The sequence below is a fragment of the Labrus mixtus genome, chromosome 1 (assembly GCF_963584025.1).
Source record: "Labrus mixtus chromosome 1, fLabMix1.1, whole genome shotgun sequence".
NCBI lineage: Eukaryota > Metazoa > Chordata > Actinopteri > Labriformes > Labridae > Labrus > Labrus mixtus.
In genome coordinates, this window is record NC_083612.1 from 6,124,536 (window position 1) to 6,133,900 (window position 9,365).

At 45.1% G+C, this 9,365-nt stretch overlaps 2 protein-coding genes across 3 annotated transcripts; one reads left to right on the forward strand and one right to left on the reverse strand.

Annotated features, from left to right (window-relative positions):
• Positions 1-555: 555 nt before the first annotated feature.
• On the forward strand, positions 556-4,393 carry crybgx (crystallin beta gamma X). The gene is made up of 6 exons (XM_061041453.1): positions 556-661; positions 1,026-1,074; positions 2,240-2,361; positions 3,139-3,274; positions 3,869-4,008; positions 4,136-4,393. Exons 1-6 carry the CDS (start codon positions 618-620, stop codon positions 4,266-4,268), a joined length of 624 nt encoding a protein of 207 aa, XP_060897436.1. The 5' UTR covers positions 556-617; the 3' UTR covers positions 4,269-4,393.
• A 1,585-nt stretch (positions 4,394-5,978) lies between these two features.
• LOC132977125 (G2/mitotic-specific cyclin-B2-like) lies at positions 5,979-8,562 on the reverse strand. 2 transcript variants are annotated; one of them, XM_061041654.1, is made up of 8 exons: positions 8,404-8,562; positions 8,060-8,170; positions 7,526-7,813; positions 7,186-7,344; positions 6,869-7,105; positions 6,468-6,608; positions 6,275-6,385; positions 5,979-6,191 (listed from the first exon to the last, which is right to left on the reverse strand). In XM_061041654.1, the coding sequence occupies exons 1-8, from the start codon at positions 8,428-8,430 to the stop codon at positions 6,084-6,086; spliced, it is 1,182 nt and encodes a 393-aa protein (XP_060897637.1). In that variant the 5' UTR covers positions 8,431-8,562; the 3' UTR covers positions 5,979-6,083. The 2 variants fall into 2 exon arrangements, with proteins under 2 accessions (XP_060897637.1, XP_060897560.1); XM_061041577.1 differs by having other exon boundaries at positions 8,060-8,173; positions 8,404-8,554.
• Between the last annotated feature and the right edge of the window lie 803 nt (positions 8,563-9,365).

Genomic DNA, 9,365 nt, shown 5'->3' on the forward strand with positions numbered 1-9,365 from the left:
TTGTTCCGACTGTGAATCGTCCTGCATCAACCAGCGTTTGGTTTCGGGCTGTTCAAAGAAAACTGAGTTCAACTTGAGTCTCAAAGAACATTTAATAACGTGTGATGTGTGAATAATGTCGACATAACATCTGTTAGAGGTTTAACACAGACGGGTGATAACACAAACATAGTACCTGCACTCACAGCCCCCCCCACACACACACACACACACACACTCAGGATCATGACCTGTGCAGTGAATACAGTGTGCTGGAGCGTCCCTGCACAAAGCATGAATACGACCATTATCACGCCGAGCATTGTTTACGGAGCATTGTTGTCAGAAAATGCTGACCTGTTCAAATCTAAAACTGTTGGCACTGCACTCTCACGTTTACATGTTAGTGTGTGACGCTCTCCGTGCACACACACCTCCACTTCTAGTGCATGTATGTGCTTTGTCTTTGCACTGTGTGTGCGCGCGTTCACACAGAAAACATGTTTGCGTTTAGCATATGAATGGCGTCGCGGGGCCCGGGGCGACTGCTGCAGAAGCTCTGTGAGCTTTCTGGTACCTGCAGGCTCACCTCGCCTCGCTGTATTTAAGGGGCTTTCTTTTAGGATCCCCGAGCTGACATGAACATCTTTACTAAAGTCCCAGGATTAGCCCAACAAACCAGGTACGTAGAGAGCGCCGTGCACCAGCCGGGGGGAGGGAGGCCAGAGTCAGACCACCCCCCTGCCCCCTCCCCCCCCCCCCCGCCCCGGGTCAGAGGTGTCACCTCCCGCTGTGCTCTCTGTGACACCAGTTTCCCAAAATCACCTAAAGAGTGAGAGGAGACAAAAAAAAAAACCTGTCGTAATGAAATGACAAATACACAATCTGTGGATCAAAATATCAGAATGATCTTCAGCAGCTCAGGACTTTAAACACATCATCATTTGTCTCTGAAGTGTCTTAACTTTATGTCTCATTCTCTGCTCTGACCACTGATCGGTGTATTTAAGTCAAAGTGTTCACCACTGATGTTTCTGTCTCTGCAGCAAGCTGGGGTCTGTGCTCCAACGTGCCTTCTACGGGTCCAGTGGGAGGGTGAGTCAAACGAATGTACAGAGTTACTTCAGCATGAAAATGTTCTTCACTGGTGTGTGATTTCTATAAGCGGGGAACTGTGGATCCTCTGAGGGGCGTTCACGTTCTCCTTGGTGGTCTTGGAGTCTCAGATTAGGGGAGGTCATTTCAAAGCCGTCATGTGTTCACGGTCAGGAAAGCTGAAATATTGTGGACGCTTCACAGATGATGTGCAGCGTCAGGACTAACTCAGGTCACTCTGAAATGATAGAAACTGTTCAAACCTTCAACCTCCTAACGAAGTACGAGGGAGCTAATCGATAGGTTGAAGGTTTGCCGTGATCTTCTGTAAAACGTGGCGGCAACTCGGCATCAGCATGAGCTCAGAATTCGATGTCTTTGTGAGGTTTTTCCTGCTTGATGTTGCTTTTATTGTAAATTTTTCCAGTCAGAAAATCGTTTTTTTTCCCTATTATTCTGACACCACGCCTTTTGGACGCATGCACTCCGAAATAGTCTCCAGGAGATCACAAGGCTGGATGTGAAGGAAGAAAAATTGTATAAAAGTATGTCAAAGATGGCGGTCAAAACAACAAAGTCAGAAACTGAAACTCTGTGTAACTGGACGTATTCACAGTGAAACATTTGGTGCTCGCCCCGAAAATCAAGGGAGTTTTGTGCAAGTGTGAAAACACAAATGTATTGCTTCACACTTGCACAAAACTGAAATTTCACGTCTTCTACAGTCTCCCACTGCGAGGAGCATGTGTGAACAACCAGATCAGGAGGATTTCAGGGGCAGTCCTCCTGACCTGAGATTATATATTTTCAGGAGTTTTGTACATGTGTGAAAATGGCTTTAGTTTGCGGGCAGACTCCGCCCCCTTTAAACATGAAATCATAGCGAGCTGTCACATAATGAAGAAATAAACACTCCTCTGTGCTCAATAAGAAGCAGGAGCAGAGAGGGGGTTAGTTTGGATTAGCTTAGAGTATCGTTTTCTGCAAGTGGAAGTTTAAAACACAAGAAAATAAAGAGGCTTTCACGTCATATTTATATAATTTATAAAATATGAGAATAACAGCGAGTTTTCCTGATTCAGCACTAAAATCCCAGCATGCTCTGTCTGTGTGTGTGTGTGTGTGTGTGTGTGTGTAATGTTTCCGGTGGTTTCTGCGCCCTCAGGTGACCCTTTTCGAGCAGAGGAACTTCGCAGGAAGGCGGCTCGACCTGAGCTCTGACTGCACCAGGCTCAGTGACAAGAACTTCCCAGAGAGATGCAACTCCGTGCAGGTGGAGAGTGGAGCGTAAGTGAACAGCACCACCTGCGGGAGAGATCAGGACACTGCATCAACAACACACGCACAGAGGTCACACCAAGCTGTACAGAGAATTAAAGGAGGCCAAGTTTACAGCAAAATAATACACAGTTATTGTTTAGAAAACCTTAATTCAATAGGTAAAGATGAGACTTTCTCTCTCTCTCTCTTTCTATGTTGATCAGCTGTTTTTAAGAGGAGTTAAACCTTAACACATTTCCATGAGCTTTGGTGGACATGGAGCCTTAAAGGTGGAGTCAGTAGCATTTTTCATTGCAGTTTGTTTATATTTACTCTTCTTAGCTGCTATGTCCATGACTCCACGTCCGCCATATTAGCTGGTTTTTAATTGTATCCACTCCTAAACTCACCTGCTGCGCTGTCATTGGCTGGAGGAAACACACCAGCTCCCAAATCAGCTGATGTCCCGAGTCAACCAGAACAAACCAGAACAGTAAAATCCAGTCAGAGGACAGAGTCTCTGCAGACACAGACACCACCACACATGTATGGAGGACCAGATGGGACGATGGAGCAGCTTCACTTTAGGAGAAGTCTGTATTTTATTTTGAAGGAACAAGCTACTGGCTCTACCATTTAACCTCGGAGGGTTAAGGATTTAAAGACAATCACAGGATAGATTCTCATCCTTTAAATACTTTCAGGTCAAACCTGTGGATCTGACAGCAGAGTTTTGTTCATCTTTATCTCCTCCCTGCTGTGTGTGCGTCTGACTTCGACGGTTTCCTCTGTGCTCTGTTGCAGGTGGGTGGGCTACGAGCATGAGAACTTCCGGGGCCGTCAGTACCTGTGGGACATGTCCGAGCGCGGAGAGTACAACTGCTACGACAAGTGGTGCGCTCAGGCCGACCACGTCTCCTCCGTCCGTGCCGTCAAACAGGTGAAACTGGACATCCTTCTCAAAAATACACACATGATGATGATGATGATGAGGTGAATGAAGTTGATCCAGGATTTAAATCTGTCGGTTATGAAGAAGTAATTCAGCACATGTGATGAGTATTAAAACAATAATACTGGTGCCAAGCCAAAGGAACATATATAACATATATACATATAATTTAGAGGCAGGCGAGAAATGACAAGAAAGCATCACTTTAAAGGAGCAGTATGTAACATGTATGGGGAGACAGCTCTCTCCAATGTTTTGAATTTAGATTGCAGTACCCATTTTTAAACTCTAGGTGTCAGAGTCACATATTGCTCCTTTAACTCCTAAAAGCTAAGATCCGTCTTAAGAAAGGATTCTAACTGAAGTCCGGTGACAGCTCGTCAATAAGTTCAAACGGGTCCCAATGTCGTTGCTATAGTGACGGCCTGGGTTCTGACCGCACGCCTCCTCCTGACCAGGCGTAAGATTTACTTCTGGTCTTTGAGAGAAGTGGTGCAACCAGCCCCCAGCAGAGGGTCCAACAACAACACCTTTATGTTCAGAAACACTCGCTCACGCTGTTTCTTTCTGTCGTGTTTTCAGGACAACAATCCGGCCAAAGCCCAGCTGTTCGAGCGAGCCGGATTCTCTGGTAAGAAGATGGAGATCCAGGACGACATCCCCAACCTGATGAGCCGCCACAGCCTCAACAGATTCGCCTCCATCCGCGTGCTGGGCGGAGCGTGAGTCTAACACTACACGATGCAGGCAGAGTAGAAACGTATTCCTTTATTGCATGCTGTAAGAGCGCCTATCTAACCTCCCCCTCCCTGTGTGTGTGTGTGTGTGTGTGTGTGTGTGTGCGCCCAGGTGGGTGGTGTATCAGGAGCCGAACTACAGAGGACCTCACTACATCCTGGAGAAGAAAGACTACAACAACTTCTCAGACTGGGGCAGCCAGAATAACACGGTGGGCTCCATGCGCCGAGTCCGCTTCAACTAACTCACCGACAACAATGAAACACCTGCGATGATCAGAGTCTTCAAGACGTCACACGCATGAAACCTGTCAGCTCTAAACACACACACAACTATTTTAGTAATAAACTGTGAAAAAGACAAAAAAAAAAAAAAAGTCTGAGTTCTTTTTTTGTTTCATGAGTGAAACGTTTTTGGAAAGAGAAGTCGGAGTGTGGCGTGTCGGTTACTGAGGTAGAAGGCGATTAGCTGCTGCTTCAAACAAAAACCACGGCAACCAATTCCAGATCTCACCTTCACTCCGAGGCTCACGTCCTGGAAGTCTCTGGTCTTTTAAGAATCACGTTTATATATATGAAGAGTTCAGCATAACAGGCCTGAACAGAGAAGTGTCTGGACCCCTGTTAAGATTTTGACACAGGTACCTAGTGTTGAAGCTATCTGAATCTGAAGCTTTCATACTCGGCCTTGTCTCAGACTGGGCGGAATACAGATTTTAAATAAAGACTGGTTAAGACCACCACTGATCGTCTGTTTGTCCACGTCGTTACTGAGATTAGAAGGAAAACACCTCTTTTTAAAAGAACAAATAACTTCAATTCATTTGTAGATTTGACTTTTATTCCCCGGTTACGGTCGCAACCTTCCCGGTGTTACGGTGTAAGTGAGAGACACGCCCCCTAAACACAAGATGATGTTTCAGAGATTTTTCTTGCTTTAATGATGAGGGGGGGGGGGGGGGAAATCACTTTGTCCCCCCATTACACGTCCGAAACGTTCAGATTGAAGGCGCTTGAACCAGCAGTGTGAAAAGGGCTATTTACAGTGTTCCAAAAGTTGCACCGTTTATAACCGAGCGCTGCAACAAAAAAAAAAAAAAAAAAAACGACACGGAACCAAACTGCATTTTGTAGTGAAAATTGACAGACAGCAAAAAAAAAAAAAAAAAAAAATGCATTACTCAGTCGTTGCTTGTCAACAGGTAAAGCGGGCAACAGATTGGGTCCCTGGTCCAGTGGGATGGCCCCCACCGAGAGCTGACAACCTGCAAACAACAGCAGTAACTCAAAATGTGCAAATTTTGCAATGACAGTAGGAAACCTCCCTAAGGGGGCCCCATCTGACAGCACTCACTCTGTGCCCTGCCAAGTGTTGCATCAGTTATCGATGTGAAGAAAGAAAGTTTGTCAACAAGTCACCAAGGAAAATAAGGAATTATCACCTCAGAGTGAAAAGTGAAGAGGAGGAGTAAGCATTGGGACTGTGATGAGCGCTGGTTGGAGGGGCCCCCAATGAAGGGCCCCCCAACAGACTCTAGAGTCACCACTGACGTAAGCGGACCCCGCTAAAGCTGAAGGTCAGTCAGCAGTTTATTTTAACCAGAAACACGAGTCAGAGATAAGCTAAGAGAGCTAAAAGATTTTATTCAGTATTAAGAACAGAGATATCAAAAACCAAGAACGGAAAGTTCACAATAAAATCTTTGAGCACAAAACTCGCTAAAAGAACATTTCTGCCAATTTGAGAGAAAACCAAATTTAAAAAAAAAAAAAGAGCCAAATGATCTTCCATGAGGTAGAGCACCGAGCGCAAATAAACGAGAAAGAACACAAACAATCTCTGACTGGAAGCTGTGAAGCGTCTCCGGTTACTTCATTTAAAAAAAAAAAAAAAAAAAAAAAATTAAAAAAGTAAATGAAAAATCCAAGCTGTTCAAGAAACCATGAAGCGCAGATCCAGAATGATAAAAACATTTTATTAAAAAGTAGTGAAGCTTTTCCTCAGGACGGTCGAGCTTGAATAAAGTGCGAGTGAAAATCGTCCTCATTAAGAGGTCAGTTCAGGGTTTGAGCGCAGCGGCCGCCATGTTGGTGACGATGGCCGACTTGAGCTGAGGGAGGAGGCTGATCTTCATCAGTTTGCTGCTCGAGTATTTGTTCTTCACCGCCTGCACGGGAACAAAAGACAGGCTGAGTTTAACATCCAGACTGAACCATAACGTCTGAGTGTTTGTGGTCTAAACCGTCTCACCTGGAACTTCGTCTTCCCGTCGTTCACCGTCACGATGTTCTTGGCAATGTGCTGCATGACGGGCTTCAGGTGAGCCTCGTCATACGTGGAGTAATGCTGCTGCGTGGCCGACTGAGACGACACAGAAACAAACATTAAACAAAGATTACTCTTAAAACGGTTTCTTTAAAGCGTTTAGCTCCACCAGACTCACCCAGGGCACGCCGTCGAGCAGCAGCTGGGCGAGACAAAGGGCGGCGGCCGCCACCTCAGACGGTCTGTAGTGGACCATGTCGTAGTCGATGAGGGTCAGCTCCATCAGGTATTTGGCCAGCGTGTGGCGCTCTACATCAGACTGAGACATAAAGACATGCAGCACATGGATCAAAGCAAAAAATAAATATTTGACTGAAAAATTATTTTGCTTTTTATAAAATAAGTTTACGCTCGGGGAAAAATTTACATCACCAGGGCGATCTCAATCAAAACAAAAGACGACGTTGATCACCTGACTTCAGGTGATCAGGGATGTAATTGGCAAAGGAACAAAAAGCAGGATGAAGAGGAGTTCAATGGCAGTTTGTTTTTCTGTGGGAGATTTGTGCAGAAACTCACGCTGCCCACTTTGGACGCCCTTCTGAGGAAGTGCAGAGGAAGAGGACGACCGAGCTCGAAGTTCAGGCTCCTCAGAACCAGCTGCTCCATCTCCAGAATCTGAGACTTGGTGAAGGCGTTGTCCGTGATGTAGGCGAAATCTCCCACCTCCGGAGCGTACATCTCCTCGTACTTACACGCCACCAGCATGGCGGTCACACCGGCCAGCTGCAGCTTCCTGCGAGAGACCGGCTGGACCTGCAGCACAGGAGGACCAGAGTTTCTACACGGCTCACGTTCAAAGAAACACACAGAAGTGATCATCAGTCAGGTGTTACCTGCAGGAAACGGTCCAGGACGGCCACCGTGAGGTACAGAGTCTCCTGCAGCAGCTGGAACCTGGAGTGAACCTGGACCAGCCAGTCCACCAGCAGAGCACGCATACGTTCAGTGATCTCATAACCCTGCATGTAGTTCGCCCGTACAGCCTGCTCCACCTGAGGACACGGGGAGGAAAGGTGGTCCGAGTTTAAGACACTTCGATAAAGAACTGTAGCTTACTAAAAACACAAATATCATAAGACAGGTGTGTAGGAGAGGAACGAGGGCGAGCGCCGCCCTGCAGGGATTTAAAAATGGATGCAGGTGAGACAGAGCAGCTGATCCGGGGTTAATCACCTCCAGGACTTGCAGATACTTGTAGATATCTTTGACGTATTCCGAGCAGAGCTGGGGCTGGTCTGCGTCCAGCTCGTCCACGTCCTGCACGGTGAGCAGCGCCTCAGAGAACGCCTGACACAGCTCCGCCTCCTCCTTCATGGACACGTCAGCCGACTCCTCTGACACTGAGGGGAGGGGGTCTGCAGGAGCCGGTACCTGGACCAGTGGAGGAACCGCCTGGACCAATGTGGGTTTGACTTTCTGGGCACATGACGGTTTGGCTGATGCTTTGGCTCGTCCCGTTTTCTAAGGAGAAGAAGAAATTGAGTTTATGATTATTGGCTGCAAGGTTTAAGTCATCTTGAGCTAGCTTTGTGAAGTGCTACGGCTGCAGGTAAAAAGGTGTTTCTGCAGCGTCTTGTTCTCCCCTTTAGGAGCAACAAACCTTCAGATACGTGTGGCCAAATAGTGCAGTATAAGACCAGGTGTGCTAATTAGATATATAACATCCAGTTTATGCATCATGAGTTGGCCTGTGTGGTTTTGTGATACCTTCGTGTTGACTGCTGCAGCAGGGACGTTTGTGATCTCTCCCAGAGCGGCTCTCCTCACACCTGCTGTCGTGTTTTTAACCATCTTCACCGGGTTCTCTGCGGCTGGAAGCTGCTGGCAGAGAAAGAAGACACACAGCTGAGACACTCAGAAGAAGCTAAGACCACGCTAACGGGTCTAAAATGTCTTAAAACTTGCGTTAAAAGAGCACATTCACACAAAACCGGAGCAGACTGTAGAGTTAGCTCACAATGCTAACTAGCTAGCTCACCCAAACGCAACAGCATTCACGAGCTAACATGCAGTAAAACAGTGAAAATATAAATAAAGTCAGTGAAACTCACCACGGCACGAACTTCAACAGACGACATGTTTGACGTCGAGCTCAAAATTAGAAATGATTTCAGCCCCGAGAAGCAAAATGTACTGAAAAAGGATTCTGTCGCCGCTGATATCTGAAGGTAAACATTAACAACACGGAGACGAGCAGCAGCTTTCAAATAGCGCTCTGTGACATCTGATTGGATGAGGCCTCCAGACGGACGCTCCTGATTGGCTTACAGCGTGGGGATCAAAGGTTGTGTTTCCGGAATTTTGGAATAGGAAAACAAATATTTAGAATTAAATTAATAATACAATCAAACACGTTATATAATAATTTAATAAAATAATATAAATATATATAAAAAATAAAATATAATACAAATTATTAAATTAAATTAAATATTAATTACATTAAATATTAATTAAATTAAATATTAATTAAATAATAAATAAAAAGAAGACTAATTGGAATTTATTTTGGTCATAATTCATATTTGCTAAACCAGATTTTTTTTCTCTTTTCTTCATTTGATTAATTCTTCCTCTTGTTCTTTATATTTAAAGCCTTTTAAGTTGAGTCAACCCACAAAGATTTTCCACACGTTTGGACCAACATTTAATAATAATCATAATAATAATAATCATACGATTTTATTTGTTAGACACTTTAGTAAAGCTCAAAGTGCTGCAGAGTCAAGAAAACATGCAAACAGTAAGGACATGAGCATAAAAGAGAAGTAAGAGCAGACAGGAGAGTCAAGGAACATGAAGTGAGAAAGGAAGCATTAAGAAGGATGAGTGCTAAAAATCAGCATAAAAACAAGTACATGCAGGTAAAGCTTTTTGTAATATCTCAGCAGGCGGTAGCGCCCTCTGGTGGTCTGGGAGGGCATTTCATATTTAGAGACAGGTATTAAGGTGCTGGAAAAGGTCTCATAACTAAATCTAAATATATCTGTATATCTGTTGTTTAAAATGATAT